At 47.4% G+C, this 18,322-nt stretch overlaps 1 protein-coding gene across 8 annotated transcripts in view; it reads right to left on the bottom strand.

The window, feature by feature from the left end:
• The window catches only part of RUNX1 (RUNX family transcription factor 1), a 276,130-nt gene that overhangs the window by 70,513 nt on the left and 187,295 nt on the right, over positions 1-18,322 (bottom strand). For all 8 annotated transcript variants that reach the window (XR_012800370.1, XM_075593804.1, XM_075593805.1 and 5 more), the window contains one exon: positions 243-347. Coding sequence is in view for 7 of the 8 variants with exons in the window: in XM_075593804.1 (XP_075449919.1) it covers positions 243-347 (105 nt within the window). In the remaining variant the exon portion in view is untranslated. The remainder of the gene's footprint in view (positions 1-242; positions 348-18,322) is intronic.

The following is an 18,322-nucleotide window of genomic DNA, read 5'->3' as shown; positions in this document are numbered from 1 at the left end:
GAATGACCCCCCAAAGCGAGGTGAGGTAATAAAACATGAAACAAAATGACTATGTATAGCACAGACAGAAGGATGACAATAATGCAAACAAGCGCTCTCAATAACTCAGAGGGGTGCACTGTAACAGTCCCTTGCAACATCACGTCCACCAAACTTATACCAGCTAAACATACCAGAGTTGGTGGAACGGCCTATTCAGTGGTCGGAGAAGCGGAACGGTTATTGAAATATATTTCACTCACGTCTTGGTTCTCGAGGTCCATCCACAGTGATTTTAATGGCTCGATGGTAAGTGGCCACCTGGGGTGGGTTGGTGAAGACTGTGATTGTCAGAGTAAAACTTTTTCCTGGAATACAATAAAACAAATGCATTGGCTCGTTAGACAAAGTTATGGAACACAATTAATGACACTTTCCATTGCTGTATGGTTACAGCAAACAGTAAAACAGGAGCATGGTGATTCACAGCTATCTCTGCAGAGCAGGGGTGGCCAACTCCAGTCCTCAACGGCTACCAATAGGTCAGGTTTTCAGGATATACCTGCTTCAGCGCAGGTGGCTCAATCAGTCAACGCACTGGTGGCCCTTGAGGACAGGAGTTGGCCACTCCCGGGCTACAGGCTCAAACGTATTTTCTTTTGGTGAATTCAGCTTTGCCGTGTACATCCCAGTACCACATGCGGTGGCTTTTCTTGGCTTCCAGCAGTGTGGGTTCCATATTTCTTGCTACCTTACAAAACATTCACCGTGTCGGCTCACATCACATCACGTGATCGGCTCACATCCCATTGCATTGTGGGTTGCTCGGTCATAACTGTTTTGGATGTTATGCAACATTCCTGAAGATGCAGAACAATTGTACACTATCCCCATAGTTAATCTCTTCTCCTCCACAAATGCAGCTTCAATCAGAAAAGCACTTGGAACTTTTTGACCGACTCTTATTTATGACTTCTATTTCCCTGTAATATTTGTCAGATTATAACATTGCATTAAATGTTGCTGTTAGGATGATTTACAAGCGCAAATGCCCTCCTGCATTTTGGAAGGCTGTGCTGTGCAATTACTGTACAGTACTTAACAAATTAGTTTAATTTGTAGTTACACCATTAGATGTAAACATGTCCCTCCTACATAAGTGCTTATGGATTAATTGCATGTAAACAAATGACTACATCATACAACTTAACGAGCGGGTACCTTAAATAAGTTATCAACGCAAACAGTACTGTAGAGATACCCTTTGGAAAAATGTATCAACCTGTAGGAACAGAGCCTGACTATGGGAGGTTATTAATTAAAGAGCATATCGCACGGAAACTCGCATTGAAGTCACTAGGAGTTTCCGTGCAATAGTGACCCAAGTTGCACGAACGCAATTTAATGAATAACCCGCTATATCTCTGTGTTTGCAAACTGGGGTACTTTACATTAAGCAGAAGAGATTCGATCATACTGAATGTGTGTGCAACCGAGCTACAGAAAGCCACCCTTACTTCTCTGACAATACAAGATGCGTGTTATGCTGTTTCACATTGATTTTACGGAAACCTTATTCTTAACCTCTGACCTCTCAGCCATGCGTTGTTTTAGATTTCACGCGTGTCCTTATTTTGCGTTCATATAAATTCAATGTCCGGAATAGGAGAAGACACGCTGTGCTGTACCACTTGAAGCAGACTTGCCCAGCGCTAAGACACAAGTAGACTGCGAGGCCTGAAATGCCCCAAGGAAACATTCTAACCCTCACGCATACTGCACGGCAAGTAACACGATCTCTTTCATAGCATGCTGGGTGGAGGTGACAGAAATGGTGAGGAAGACGCTCGGTGCCCCTCCTTTGTGGCAAGGAGCCAGTGCACATGGATTATTAGGTAATGCCTAGTTAGAAAATGCTAGATATGTGTGTGAATCATAAATATTTGCATGTTCTAAATGTTTGTACAAAGGGGTGGAAGGCCCAGTTCCTTTTCCCATGAAGTGCACAGACATGGTTGTATTTAATGATGCAGTGAGCAGTTTCACACGTAATCAGTGTGTTGCACTGGAAACCCAAGTGACACCATACAACCAACACAACAACACATCGCGACTAGGAATCCATCAGCTCATTTATACCATGTTTATACAAAAGTGTCGGCCTACTACAGATTATATGTGCCATTGAATGGAAGGGCAAGGGATGGGGCAATTGAGGATTGAGAATGGACGGTGCTACAAATACATTTCTTTTTTTATTGTGTAGCTCGGAGCGTTTCTCTCAAGACTTTTTCGATGGGGGGATTCAAATCCAAGGGGGCAAAGCAGGCGCAGCTGAAGCATCAACTATCTCTATATGAAATACATCCAGAGAACTCCCATTGTAGGAAAGAAAAACAATGTTTCCCATTGCGCGGCGCAAATGATTTCCAGATGATAGGAAGCGGGTGCTGGCAGAAAATAGGCTTATGAATAAAAATGTCCTTACAGCAACAAATGGACAATCAGACTTCACAGCGAAACAAAGCCAGCTCACATACAGGATCTATGCATTTGTGGAGATACAGCTAAGTGATACTGGCAGAGCCCCGTACACTTCTGCTCTACTCAGAGACTTCTACTTGAAAGAGTTTAGGATGGTTTACATTTTCAAATACCTCCATTTTCTAAGACGCAATTACCATAATATTATTCCAGTCTTAATATAAACACCTCCAGGTATATATGCCTTGCAGATATGTATCAAGCTCCTGCAGAGGTTAACATGTTGCATCAAGGATCTCAAATAGACATGATTGCATTAATCTAATGCAGGGGTGCTCAACTCCAGTCCTCAAGCCCCCTTCCCCCCCCCCCCCAACAGGTCAGGTTTTCAGGATATCCCTGCTTCAGCACAGGTGGCTGAATCAGTCCCTGCTTCAGCACAGGTGGCGCAGAATTGCGTCACCTATGCTGAAGCAGGGATACACTGAAAACCTGACCTGTTTGGGGGGGACAGAGGGGGGTTGAGGACTGGAGTTTTAACAACCCGGATCTAATGCACAGTGCGTTAATACAGGTCTGTACAAACTAGGGGGTGCAGGATTTTATTGGGGGGGGGGGGGCGCGGCGGTTGCTGCGTCCCCGAGCTCTTCCCCGAGGCATTTAAGTTAAATGCCGGACGGTCCGCGCGAGGCCTCTGCAACCTCAACTTACTGGGTTCTGTAGTCTTCTGGACACTGGCGTCGGTCATGTGATGAACGCATCGTCATGGTAACGCGTGTCACATGATCATGTGGGGTCATGTGATGTCACCTGACCCGCGGTGTCATTTGACACCGGGTCACAGAGAAGGGGGGGGGGGGGCGTGAGCACTGGGGCTGTCACACAGGGGGGGGGGCACAGTTCCAAAACTTTGCGCACCCCTGTGTTAATGTCATGTTGTATCAATCTATCACGGTACTTTGCATTAATGCTGTTCTGCGTGCAGTATTGAGCAATCTGAGAAGTGTTTATTGGGGTAGTTAAAGAAGGAATTCCTTGCTACCATATTATAATAGGACATATCAATGTTTGCATCTGTAACTACCATCGTTTCCCTTTCTCTGTCAGCTGAATCCCCGTCCCGAGGGGGCATTATCTTTGCGCCCAAGTGATGAACGACACATATTCAAACAAACTCAACTAAGAAATGTTATGTTTTTTTTGACAAATAAAAACAAAAAGGCCACATTTTTGGACAGCTTCAAAGAGAAATGCGTGTTACTTCGACACACACACCCATACTGATTAAGCGGTGCTGTGTGATAAGACATCTACTGGCCCATTGACGTGAATAATGTCCTGTGGTGTAGCACCACTAAGTAGACATGGCTCAATCCCATTGGTATTTTGTCTTTGGAAGAAAAAAAAGGTTGAAAGCATAATTTACAATGTGCACGCCTGGACATCAATGTAACAGGATACATCGCATTGATTTTAGTTATTTTTAACCACTGACATTAACAAACAGACTGGGGCATTGGAGCAACAGGAGGAGTTAACATACCAGACAAACCTGCATGTCAAGATGTGTAACTATATATGGGCCGCACCGTGCCTTGCATTACATGCAGATGTGGCTGGGATGATATTTACTAACAAATTACTATAAATACGTTAAGAAAAATCTGATAAAAAACCCCCATAATATATCTTATAAGCTCTTCGGGGAACGATTCCTTTACCTGTTGTGTTATGTCAGAAGCGCTTATTCCCATTAGGCTGAGTCCCCGCTGGCGCTGAGCGCGCTCATGCTTGGAGAGCGCTCCATGCATGAGCGCCGGGTGTCCTATTGTACGCGGGCGAGGGAGGGGGCATTGCGGGCCAGCTGAGCGCGCGGTAAGTATAGATTTTTTGTTTTGATAAGCGCCGATCGCGGCTGAGCGTGTGTGCACGCGCACGAGCGCCGCGAGCACCGCGTGAGCGAGGACTTACTATATCTATATATGTAAGTCTCCTCCGCAAGCGCCGCCCGCTCAGCCCGATCAGCGCTACAGGGGACTTAGCCTTATGTGTTTATAATATTATGTACCCGTGCATTACTGCTTGGAAGCGCTGTGTACCCGTGCATTACTGCTTGGAAGCGCTGTGTACACGTGCATTACTGCTTGGAAGCGCTGTGTACACGTGCATTACTGCTTGGAAGCGCTGTGTACACGTGCATTACTGCTTGGAAGCGCTGTGTACACGTGCATTACTGCTTGGAAGCGCTGTGTACCCGTGCATTACTGCTTGGAAGCGCTGTGTACCCGTGCATTACTGCTTGGAAGCGCTGTGTACACGTGCATTAGTGCTTGGAAGCGCTGTGTACACGTGCATTACTGCTTGGAAGCGCTGTGTACACGTGCATTACTGCTTGGAAGCGCTGTGTACATGTGCATTACTGCTTGGAAGCGCTGTGTACACGTGCATTACTGCTTGGAAGCGCTGTGTACACGTGCATTAGTGCTTGGAAGCGCTGTGTACACGTGCATTACTGCTTGGAAGCGCTGTGTACACGTGCATTACTGCTTGGAAGCGCTGTGTACACGTGCATTACTGCTTGGAAGCGCTGTGTACCCGTGCATTACTGCTTGGAAGCGCTGTGTACACGTGCATTACTGCTTGGAAGCGCTGTGTACACGTGCATTACTGCTTGGAAGCGCTGTGTACACGTGCATTAGTGCTTGGAAGCGCTGTGTACACGTGCATTACTGCTTGGAAGCGCTGTGTACACGTGCATTACTGCTTGGAAGCACTGTGTACACGTGCATTAGTGCTTGGAAGCGCTGTGTACACATGCATTACTGCTTGGAAGCGCTGTGTACACGTGCATTAGTGCTTGGAAGCGCTGTGTACACGTGCATTACTGCTTGGAAGCGCTGTGTACACGTGCATTACTGCTTGGAAGCGCTGTATACACGTGCATTAGTGCTTGGAAGCGCTGTGTACACGTGCATTACTGCTTGGAAGCGCTGTGTACACGTGCATTACTGCTTGGAAGCGCTGTGTACACGTGCATTACTGCTTGGAAGCGCTGTGTACACGTGCATTACTGCTTGGAAGCGCTGTGTACATGTGCATTACTGCTTGGAAGCGCTGTGTACACGTGCATTACTGCTTGGAAGCGCTGTGTACACGTGCATTACTGCTTGGAAGCGCTGTGTACCCGTGCATTACTGCTTGGAAGCGCTGTGTACACGTGCATTACTGCTTGGAAGCGCTGTGTACACGTGCATTACTGCTTGGAAGCGCTGTGTACACGTGCATTACTGCTTGGAAGCACTGTGTACACGTGCATTACTGCTTGGAAGCGCTGTGTACACATGCATTACTGCTTGGAAGCGCTGTGTACACGTGCATTACTGCTTGGAAGCGCTGTGTACACGTGCATTACTGCTTGGAAGCGCTGTGTACACGTGCATTACTGCTTGGAAGCGCTGTGTACACATGCATTACTGCTTGGAAGCGCTGTGTACACGTGCATTACTGCTTGGAAGCGCTGTGTACACGTGCATTACTGCTTGGAAGCGCTGTGTACACGTGCATTACTGCTTGGAAGCGCTGTGTACACGTGCATTACTGCTTGGAAGCGCTGTGTACACGTGCATTAGTGCTTGGAAGCACTGTGTACCCGTGCATTACTGCTTGGAAGCGCTGTGTACCCGTGCATTACTGCTTGGAAGCGCTGTGTACACGTGCATTACTGCTTGGAAGCGCTGTGTACACGTGCATTACTGCTTGGAAGCGCTGTGTACACGTGCATTACTGCTTGGAAGCACTGTGTACACGTGCATTACTGCTTGGAAGCGCTGTGTACACGTGCATTACTGCTTGGAAGCGCTGTGTACACGTGCATTACTGCTTGGAAGCGCTGTGTACACGTGCATTACTGCTTGGAAGCGCTGTGTACCCGTGCATTACTGCTTGGAAGCGCTGTGTACCCGTGCATTACTGCTTGGAAGCGCTGTGTACACGTGCATTAGTGCTTGGAAGCGCTGTGTACACGTGCATTACTGCTTGGAAGCGCTGTGTACACGTGCATTACTGCTTGGAAGCACTGTGTACACGTGCATTACTGCTTGGAAGCGCTGTGTACATGTGCATTACTGCTTGGAAGCGCTGTGTACACGTGCATTACTGCTTGGAAGCGCTGTGTACACGTGCATTACTGCTTGGAAGCGCTGTGTACATGTGCATTACTGCTTGGAAGCGCTGTGTACACGTGCATTACTGCTTGGAAGCGCTGTGTACACGTGCATTAGTGCTTGGAAGCGCTGTGTACACGTGCATTACTGCTTGGAAGCGCTGTGTACACGTGCATTACTGCTTGGAAGCGCTGTGTACACGTGCATTACTGCTTGGAAGCGCTGTGTACCCGTGCATTACTGCTTGGAAGCGCTGTGTACACGTGCATTACTGCTTGGAAGCGCTGTGTACACGTGCATTACTGCTTGGAAGCACTGTGTACACGTGCATTACTGCTTGGAAGCGCTGTGTACACGTGCATTACTGCTTGGAAGCGCTGTGTACACGTGCATTAGTGCTTGGAAGCGCTGTGTACACGTGCATTACTGCTTGGAAGCGCTGTGTACACGTGCATTACTGCTTGGAAGCACTGTGTACACGTGCATTACTGCTTGGAAGCACTGTGTACACGTGCATTAGTGCTTGGAAGCGCTGTGTACACGTGCATTAGTGCTTGGAAGCGCTGTGTACACGTGCATTACTGCTTGGAAGCGCTGTGTACACGTGCATTACTGCTTGGAAGCGCTGTGTACATGTGCATTACTGCTTGGAAGCGCTGTGTACACGTGCATTACTGCTTGGAAGCGCTGTGTACACGTGCATTACTGCTTGGAAGCGCTGTGTACACGTGCATTACTGCTTGGAAGCGCTGTGTACACGTGCATTACTGCTTGGAAGCGCTGTGTACACGTGCATTACTGCTTGGAAGCGCTGTGTACACGTGCATTACTGCTTGGAAGCGCTGTGTACCCGTGCATTAGTGCTTGGAAGCGCTGTGTACATGTGCATTACTGCTTGGAAGCGCTGTGTACACGTGCATTACTGCTTGGAAGCGCTGTGTACCCGTGCATTACTGCTTGGAAGCGCTGTGTACACGTGCATTACTGCTTGGAAGCACTGTGTACACGTGCATTACTGCTTGGAAGCGCTGTGTACACGTGCATTACTGCTTGGAAGCGCTGTGTACACGTGCATTACTGCTTGGAAGCACTGTGTACACGTGCATTACTGCTTGGAAGCGCTGTGTACACGTGCATTACTGCTTGGAAGCGCTGTGTACACGTGCATTACTGCTTGGAAGCGCTGTGTACACGTGCATTACTGCTTGGAAGCGCTGTGTACACGTGCATTACTGCTTGGAAGCGCTGTGTACACGTGCATTACTGCTTGGAAGCGCTGTGTACACGTGCATTACTGCTTGGAAGCGCTGTGTACATGTGCATTACTGCTTGGAAGCGCTGTGTACACGTGCATTACTGCTTGGAAGCGCTGTGTACACGTGCATTACTGCTTGGAAGCGCTGTGTACACGTGCATTACTGCTTGGAAGCGCTGTGTACACGTGCATTACTGCTTGGAAGCGCTGTGTACACGTGCATTACTGCTTGGAAGCGCTGTGTACACGTGCATTACTGCTTGGAAGCGCTGTGTACACGTGCATTACTGCTTGGAAGCGCTGTGTACATGTGCATTACTGCTTGGAAGCGCTGTGTACACGTGCATTACTGCTTGGAAGCGCTGTGTACACGTGCATTACTGCTTGGAAGCGCTGTGTACACGTGCATTACTGCTTGGAAGCGCTGTGTACACGTGCATTACTGCTTGGAAGCGCTGTGTACACGTGCATTACTGCTTGGAAGCGCTGTGTACACGTGCATTACTGCTTGGAAGCGCTGTGTACACGTGCATTACTGCTTGGAAGCGCTGTGTACACGTGCATTACTGCTTGGAAGCGCTGTGTACACGTGCATTAGTGCTTGGAAGCGCTGTGTACACGTGCATTACTGCTTGGAAGCGCTGTGTACACGTGCATTACTGCTTGGAAGCGCTGTGTACACGTGCATTACTGCTTGGAAGCACTGTGTACACGTGCATTACTGCTTGGAAGCGCTGTGTACACGTGCATTACTGCTTGGAAGCGCTGTGTACACATGCATTAGTGCTTGGAAGCGCTGTGTACACGTGCATTACTGCTTGGAAGCGCTGTGTACACGTGCATTACTGCTTGGAAGCGCTGTGTACACGTGCATTACTGCTTGGAAGCGCTGTGTACCCGTGCATTACTGCTTGGAAGCGCTGTGTACACGTGCATTACTGCTTGGAAGCGCTGTGTACACGTGCATTACTGCTTGGAAGCGCTGTGTACCCGTGCATTACTGCTTGGAAGCACTGTGTACACGTGCATTACTGCTTGGAAGCGCTGTGTACACGTGCATTAGTGCTTGGAAGCGCTGTGTACATGTGCATTACTGCTTGGAAGCGCTGTGTACACGTGCATTACTGCTTGGAAGCGCTGTGTACCCGTGCATTACTGCTTGGAAGCGCTGTGTACACGTGCATTACTGCTTGGAAGCACTGTGTACACGTGCATTACTGCTTGGAAGCGCTGTGTACACGTGCATTACTGCTTGGAAGCACTGTGTACACGTGCATTACTGCTTGGAAGCACTGTGTACACATGCATTAGTGCTTGGAAGCGCTGTGTACACGTGCATTAGTGCTTGGAAGCGCTGTGTACACGTGCATTACTGCTTGGAAGCGCTGTGTACACGTGCATTACTGCTTGGAAGCGCTGTGTACCCGTGCATTACTGCTTGGAAGCGCTGTGTACACGTGCATTACTGCTTGGAAGCGCTGTGTACATGTGCATTACTGCTTGGAAGCGCTGTGTACACGTGCATTAGTGCTTGGAAGCGCTGTGTACACGTGCATTACTGCTTGGAAGCGCTGTGTACACGTGCATTACTGCTTGGAAGCGCTGTGTACACGTGCATTACTGCTTGGAAGCGCTGTGTACATGTGCATTACTGCTTGGAAGCGCTGTGTACACGTGCATTACTGCTTGGAAGCGCTGTGTACACGTGCATTACTGCTTGGAAGCGCTGTGTACATGTGCATTACTGCTTGGAAGCGCTGTGTACACGTGCATTACTGCTTGGAAGCGCTGTGTACACGTGCATTACTGCTTGGAAGCGCTGTGTACACGTGCATTACTGCTTGGAAGCGCTGTGTACACGTGCATTACTGCTTGGAAGCGCTGTGTACACGTGCATTACTGCTTGGAAGCGCTGTGTACACGTGCATTAGTGCTTGGAAGCGCTGTGTACACGTGCATTAGTGCTTGGAAGCGCTGTGTACACGTGCATTACTGCTTGGAAGCACTGTGTACACGTGCATTACTGCTTGGAAGCGCTGTGTACACGTGCATTACTGCTTGGAAGCGCTGTGTACACGTGCATTACTGCTTGGAAGCGCTGTGTACACGTGCATTACTGCTTGGAAGCGCTGTGTACACGTGCATTACTGCTTGGAAGCGCTGTGTACACGTGCATTACTGCTTGGAAGCGCTGTGTACACGTGCATTACTGCTTGGAAGCGCTGTGTACACGTGCATTAGTGCTTGGAAGCGCTGTGTACACATGCATTACTGCTTGGAAGCGCTGTGTACACGTGCATTACTGCTTGGAAGCACTGTGTACACGTGCATTACTGCTTGGAAGCACTGTGTACACGTGCATTAGTGCTTGGAAGCGCTGTGTACACGTGCATTACTGCTTGGAAGCGCTGTGTACACGTGCATTACTGCTTGGAAGCGCTGTGTACCCGTGCATTACTGCTTGGAAGCGCTGTGTACACGTGCATTACTGCTTGGAAGCGCTGTGTACACGTGCATTACTGCTTGGAAGCGCTGTGTACACGTGCATTACTGCTTGGAAGCACTGTGTACACATGCATTACTGCTTGGAAGCACTGTGTACACGTGCATTACTGCTTGGAAGCACTGTGTACACGTGCATTACTGCTTGGAAGCGCTGTGTACACGTGCATTACTGCTTGGAAGCGCTGTGTACACGTGCATTACTGCTTGGAAGCGCTGTGTACACGTGCATTACTGCTTGGAAGCGCTGTGTACACATGCATTACTGCTTGGAAGCGCTGTGTACACGTGCATTACTGCTTGGAAGCGCTGTGTACACGTGCATTACTGCTTGGAAGCACTGTGTACACGTGCATTACTGCTTGGAAGCGCTGTGTACACGTGCATTACTGCTTGGAAGCACTGTGTACACGTGCATTACTGCTTGGAAGCGCTGTGTACACGTGCATTAGTGCTTGGAAGCGCTGTGTACACGTGCATTACTGCTTGGAAGCGCTGTGTACACGTGCATTACTGCTTGGAAGCGTTGTGTACACGTGCATTACTGCTTGGAAGCGCTGTGTACACGTGCATTACTGCTTGGAAGCACTGTGTACACGTGCATTACTGCTTGGAAGCGCTGTGTACACGTGCATTACTGCTTGGAAGCACTGTGTACACGTGCATTACTGCTTGGAAGCGCTGTGTACCCGTGCATTACTGCTTGGAAGCGCTGTGTACACGTGCATTACTGCTTGGAAGCGCTGTGTACACGTGCATTACTGCTTGGAAGCGCTGTGTACCCGTGCATTACTGCTTGGAAGCGCTGTGTACACGTGCATTACTGCTTGGAAGCGCTGTGTACACGTGCATTACTGCTTGGAAGCGCTGTGTACACGTGCATTACTGCTTGGAAGCGCTGTGTACACGTGCATTACTGCTTGGAAGCGCTGTGTACACGTGCATTACTGCTTGGAAGCGCTGTGTACACGTGCATTACTGCTTGGAAGCGCTGTGTACACGTGCATTACTGCTTGGAAGCGCTGTGTACACGTGCATTACTGCTTGGAAGCGCTGTGTACACGGATGGCACTGTATATAAATAAAGATATACATAGCATACATACACATCTGATTTAAATAACATTTGAAACACTGATCCGCTGGCAGTAAAAGCATGTAAAGACAGATGTTAATGCATACCCAATTTTTTAATTCTGAACTGAACTCAGCTTTTGTGATGTAATGCAGGGGGGGGGGGGCTCAACTCCAATCCTCAAGCCCCCCCCCCCCCCCAACAGGTCAGGTTTTCAGTATATCCCTGCTTCAGCACAGGTGGCCCAATCAGAGGCTCAATCTTCCATCTTTATCGTGTTGTCAAATGATCTGTTCTGTTTAATAATTGCAATTGCTGTGTACATCTTATTCCACTTCTTGCCTTCATGTCAACAGTAAAGTGAGCAGTATACTGTACAGTAACTCACAGCCCCATAGGATAACACCGTTTGGACACATACTGTATGCTCACACAATGCAACGTTCCTGGGCATTTCGTGAGCACACCGGATGTGTTATCCTATGGAACTCATCTGAGTTATTGTATATTTTTTACTTTACACCCCGTGAGGGCCACATATTAAAATAGCAAATTCAATGCTGCTTTGGAACGTGTGCCTTGTCTCCATGCCATTTAATTGATTATTCCCGATTTATTATTGAGTGCTGCTCCGTGTATGCTGTACTATTGTACTGATTATTTATGCCTGGCGGTGGGGGCATGGGATCCTAGCGCCATCTAGACCAGGGGCGTTCAACTCCAGTCCTCAAGCCCTCCCTAACACCCCAAACAGGTCAGGTTTTCAGGATATCCAAGGACTGATTGAGCCACCTGTGCTGAAGCAAGTACTGATTGAGCCAACTGTGCTGAAGCAGGGATATCCTGGTGAGGTCTTGACTATATTTTTTCCAAATTCTATATCTGGTGAGTGCATAATCTTTTTTTTCCTTTTGTTTTTGCCTTCATGTCAAGTCTGCGTCCGGCTTCTTCTGTTATCTGTTAGACAGCATTAACACGATGGAAATATATTATATCAGGAATGGTTTTGGAGTTGCGGAGTACAAGAGGGATATCATATAACGGGTGCTGTTATCTGAACCGCAGTAACTGTCCATAGTTTTTATTTTTTATCGTACTAGTGAGATGATTTTTCTCCATACAGATGAGCCCTTTGGCAATGACAAGAGGGGATACAATCACGATGGAATATTTTAGAAAAGTTCAGTCTGACCTTGCCGACGAGCGAGTGCACCTTTCAATGAATAATTAAAAGATCAATGGTTCTCAACAAATATTTGTGAGCTTTTCACATCTATCTTTACCTTTTCCCCAAGCAATAAATTGCAGGCCCCTTCAGCAACGAGAGAAGAAAGACTGTTCTGGACGGAAGGAGAATTAGCAAAGAGAAAAGCACATCCTTTGAAGCTGCAGTAGTGTGTGTAACCTGTTCAGTTACATGATGATTACAGTGTGCTGTTTAACTACAGTATATGTACATACAGACCTCATCATGCCAACAGGACCTAACAAAAAAATGACATAGAGAAAACTTCACTCGCTCGTAAGAAATAATGTGTCTGGCTGGTCTTACAATACGAAACAGTACTGGAGCTGTAAGTGCCAAGGCTAAATTGTACTGGCTCAGTGAGTAAAGACCCTGTCTGTAAACTAACAACACTGAGTTTAAAATCAGGAGAACCTGGTTCAATTCCCAGTATCAACTTGTGCCCTTAGGTAAGTCACTTTACCTCCCTGTGCCTCAGGCACCAAAACATTGATCATCTGGGCACGGCGTGTGTCTGTAACATTGCTGTGTACTGCGCGCTATACTGTCATTGTGGAGCACTTTGAGTCCCATTGGGAGAAAAGTGCTACATGACAAAGTTGTTGTTATTATTATTATTATTATTATTATTATTATTAAGGTTAGGAGAATGGGGGAGGGTAAGGGAACTGACTTGTTTTTATTACGACGTGTGTGATCGTAGTTTTTGTTTTCTCTCGGAGGAGCTGTCGAATGAACAACCCCAATGACTGTAAATAATCCCCAGCTGTATTATCCCCTTTCTACTTTCTGTACCCTCTTGTTTTGCCTTTTTTTTATTTGGAAGCATGAAGAAAAACTTCAATGAAATGACGTTTCCAAAAAAATTAAATATTGAGTCGTTTGGAGAGCAAGTGACGGTCGGACTAGTCGCTGACTGGAAGCGAAGGGTTACACAAAAACACAAGTGTCAGTGTATTCGATGGATAATAGCAAACGAAACATACAGCTGCGATATTGGCCTGCAAAGCATTCCAGACACTTCTGGTAACTCTTAACGGTAAAAAGTACATTATTAGCTTAATCAAATATAAATCAATTTCATTGCCTCTGACATTGCAATATGTCCCAGCGGGCTGAATCACAGCCACATTTCCGGTTCTGTGCTCGCACAGAAGTAGCGTTTCTGTGAAAATGTTCAATTTCCAGCACTCACAAGACCAGGGGCGGCCAACTCCTGTCCTCAACAGCTACCAACAGGTCAGGTTTTCAGGAAATCCCTTCTTCAGCACAGGAGGTGCAGTCAAAGACTGAGCCACTGATTGAGCCACTTGTGCTGAAGCTGGGGTATCCTGAAAACCTGACCTGTTGGTGGCTCTTGAGGACTGGGGTTGGCCGCCCCTGCACAAGACCCATAGAAAACCTCTAGCTTAAGCTGTTCAAGAAAAATCTTCTGTTAGCAGTGTGGGCATTCAGCTTAGAACGCCCTGTGGATAACCGCTGGGAAATGTGGGGTTCCGTGTAACGCACATATTGCCAACGTGCGAACAGATCAAAGCTGTGAATCTCCAAACATTTTAATCAGCACATTTTACGGGGTTTGGACCAAACGTATTGATTTGTATCAGTGAGACTCCCCTGAAGGCTGTACGACTCCTGATGAACTCCAAATCACTGAGACTCAGCTGTGTCCATACTGCGGCAGACAGCACGGAAGCGTCCGCACGCTGAGCAAACAGACTGCCTTATGGCAGTGTTCGCATACATGCAGCGTGCGGGCACGTGCCCGCAGAGGAAAGGAGGGGGCGTGCGATGCGAGATAAATCAGTTAAAACTGATTGCTCGCGCGGTAGAGCGGTCACGTGAGCGGTTCGCCCAATGTGGGCGAACCAGCTCCGTGACATCATTGGCACGCCCATAGACACGCCCACGGACGGAGCGCGTACCATGGCCAGGGAAAGCAACCGCTTTCCCTCAGCCTATGGGCGCCTCCGCACGGGAGAAATGTCTATGGACGCAGCCTAAGAGTAAATCAGAGTTGGCATGCCTGCTAAAGATAGCACTGTTTTCTGCCGAAAAAGCCTTTCCGGGTTTTACTATTGATGGCGTTAATACTGGAATGTATTGTGTTACTAAATGTTCTTGTTTGATGGCAAATAAAGGTGCGATTCCACGTAGCTTACCCCCCTCCCCCCCTCCCCCCCAAAAAAACAACCTTTTGTGAAGAATGTAACAAACGCATTGGATTCCTTAAACATATCAAATTGCGTGAAAAGCGATTTGGTTGCTTTTGTTTCTTCTGATACTACTGTATTTACAATCTGCATTTCTTAGGGGCCTCAGAATGTGGGTCTGTTTGTTAATTGGGGCCTTGATACACTAAGCTCTGTTGAACATAAAGTGACGTAACCTAAAACAGCAACGGGCGCTATGCTAACATGGTATCCATGTGCAAAAACAATGCCCATACTACATCTTATTAGCCCAGGCTTAATGTCACGTTATTGTACATATCGCTGCGTATACTCCAATAACGTGACTTTATAATAATAATAGCATGTTCTTGTATAGCGCTGCTAGTTGTACGCAGCGCTTTACAGAGACATTTTGCAGGCACAGGTCCCTGCCCCGAGGAGATTACAATCTATGTTTTTGGTGCCTGAGGCACAGGGAGATAAAGTGACTTGCCCAAGGTCACAAGGAGCTGACACCAGGAATTGAACCAGGCTCCCCTGCTTCGAATTCTCAGTGCCGGTCAGTGTCATTACTCACTGAGCCACTCCCTCTCCCTAACATTACGTCAGTCTTGGCGTTACTCCTATCCAGACCCTGATATAGGTCTTTAGCTGACCTGAAGAGAGGAAAGGGGAATAACGCTATGTTATTCAAACCTACTGTAGCTGTGACGTTACACATCCAGAGACTGCAACAGCCCTTCTTCAGTATCTGTATGCGAGTGACAGAAAAGGAGGTGCTGACTATAATAACAAACGCTAAGTCCTCGCCAGGGTCAGCTCGATGTCAGTGACATCCGTGCCACTGTACCGAGCCCCCGCACTTTTCCCCGCAGCATTTAAACTGAGAGCGCGGGAGGGCCTCTGTTAGTGCCTCTCACATTTCTCCGAAGCCGGAATCTCCTTCGGCAATCATGTGACGATGTATCGCCATGACGCCGCGTCGCCATGACAACGGGACGTAGCAGCAGGAGATGCCGCTCTGGATAAGGTAAGAGGCCCCCATCAAATCCACACTGCACCGAGCCCCACACAACTCCCAGCCGGACCTGGTCACCGCGTTAACGTTATCGGACTTTAATGGGTAGCAGATGATATGAGAACACCTCATTTGCATATCATTTGCATGTCATTATCCCTAACGTCAGTTTACACTTTGCCCTTTTTGGGAGAAAACACAACTTAAAGCTGCAGACCTAGCAATATCCTACATGTGTGCTTTTAAAAAAAAATTAAATCAGTTCTGTACTATGAGAAATTCTTGAAGCATTTTTTGTTTTTAAAAACCACTCTAAATGAAATTTGTAATGTATTATAATGTAACAAGTATTTTTGGTTTCTATAGCAACCATTTACAAAGTCACATCCCCTTACTCTTCTGAAGCAGGCTCTGGCACACCCCCTTTTGAGGCCTGCCCTCTCTCTAGCAGTGCACCAATTATATCTAGTGACTGCCTGGTCACATGATCTTCCCCACAGAACTTTGCATCTTTGGTCCTCTTCTGCTGCACTAACAGCCATTTAGTGAACCCCTGAGTCGAATCTTCGCTGATTGATCACAGGAGAACAGATCGATCGCCAACTTTGCTAATTACTTATCATTGTGTGGATTGTATTGATGCACATATTAAAGGGGAAAAAATAAATAAAATAAAAAAAACAAACACGCAGCTTGGACTGCTGCTTTAACGTTCTGTTATTGTCTTTTGGGGATACAGCGTTACTCTTAACGTGATGTAAAGTAGCTTAACGGAGCTCGGGTGCATCTAGGCCGAAATATTTTCTTTAGCCTCAGTCCATCCTGTCTTTATCAGAGAGCCAATAAAGATAAGGGAAGGCGGAGAAAGAAGTGCTCACGAGCTGCCAGAGGCAATCACACCCCTCCCACGTCTCCGCACACAATGACAAGACTTATACTGTCAAACATTATTTAATACTTCTAGCAGGTGTCGGGGGTTTTAATAAAAGGGCATCAATACACTTTGGTCTTCCACTTAAATAGAAGACCTTCCAATCTCTCTTGTCCCTGACCGTATAACACGTGAGTGTTGTCTTCCCTCTGCATTCACATGAGTACATCAAATGATGTGTGCGCTCCTCTGAAAACCATGGGAAATCTAGCTATGGGTGACCCATTTTTGGGAAAACAAAATATTCAGGCTTGCCGTTTCTAATAAGGCCTGGGACATAGTAAGTCCAAGCTCGCTGAGGCGGGCTGAGCCGCGCTGAGCAGATGCACTAACTAACCCCCTGCATCTGTCATCAGCGCGGCTATAGTTTTCCCCCTCCGCATGCGTGCTGATGCGTGCGGAGGCTCAGAAACTTTGCCGAGACAGGCAAGTTTCAAATTTGCCACTCGGGGAAGCGATGTGAGCGGTCACGTGACCGCTCACATCCAATGGGAGCGAGGGACTAGCCCCGCCTCCGCCCCGCCCCCAGAGCGCGCTCACTGCCTCGCCTGCAAGGACAGGAAAAAGCTCAATTTTCAGCAGGCGAGACGGAGCGCGGCTCAGCACGGCTGAACCCTCTATGTCCCAGGCCTAAGCCCTATTCCAGAGGGTGAAACGCGTAGAGGGGGAGACAGTGGTGTAGCCCTAGTGTGTTCGGTACAATAAAGTTTTGTTGAAGTCATCCGGGAGTTGCTTGGACTTTGTAATGCGCAGTTGCGCCGGAGCCCTTCCATTTTCTAGGTGCGGAAGGGGTTAAGAAACTTTGGGGTGCTCTCCTAGCCAGTCCAGCAGGTTTTGCCAGCAGCTAGTTGAACTTGATATGAATGCTCGTACTCTTGGACATTATCCAATGCCAAAGCTGCTCTCTTCTGTAGCCGCGCAAAACACATACCTTCAATCTCTTCCTTTCTGAGAAGGGTTACGCTCATTGTAACCATCGCGGCAATAAATAAAAATACGGGTGTTTATTTTGTTTTTTTTTCTAGAAGTGAACTTCAAAATGAAGATTCAAGGAGAACATGCCAATAAAATCGGGTCCTTTCAGCCCCATCCCTGCAGTCTACGGAGCTTATATTATTTGTTAAAATAGCTGAGGAAGTCATAAGGCAACTTAGCACCCATTTCTTCAACAAGCATCCGCACAGCAAAATCTCAAACTGAATTGAAGTGGAAATAATAATTTTCTGTACAGGCAAATAATACATATAAATATATATATATAAATATATATACAAAGAAAGCTGGCCACCTGTGCTGAAGCAGGGATATCCTGAAAACCTGACCTGTTGGTGGCCCTTGAGGATTGGAGTTGCTCACCCTTGCTCTATGGTGTTGATCCGCACACAACCAACGTTCACATAGTACACAAATAAAATAAATGTAAATATTCACACATTCGGGGCAAAAGCCCTGAGTTATGTATCAGCAGACATTAGTAGCCCAGAGGTGCCTTCAC

This window comes from Ascaphus truei, chromosome 3 (genome assembly GCF_040206685.1).
Source record: "Ascaphus truei isolate aAscTru1 chromosome 3, aAscTru1.hap1, whole genome shotgun sequence".
Classification (NCBI taxonomy): domain Eukaryota; kingdom Metazoa; phylum Chordata; class Amphibia; order Anura; family Ascaphidae; genus Ascaphus; species Ascaphus truei.
Note: the sequence above shows the minus strand (reverse complement) of the source record. Positions and strands in the feature narration are given on the sequence as shown.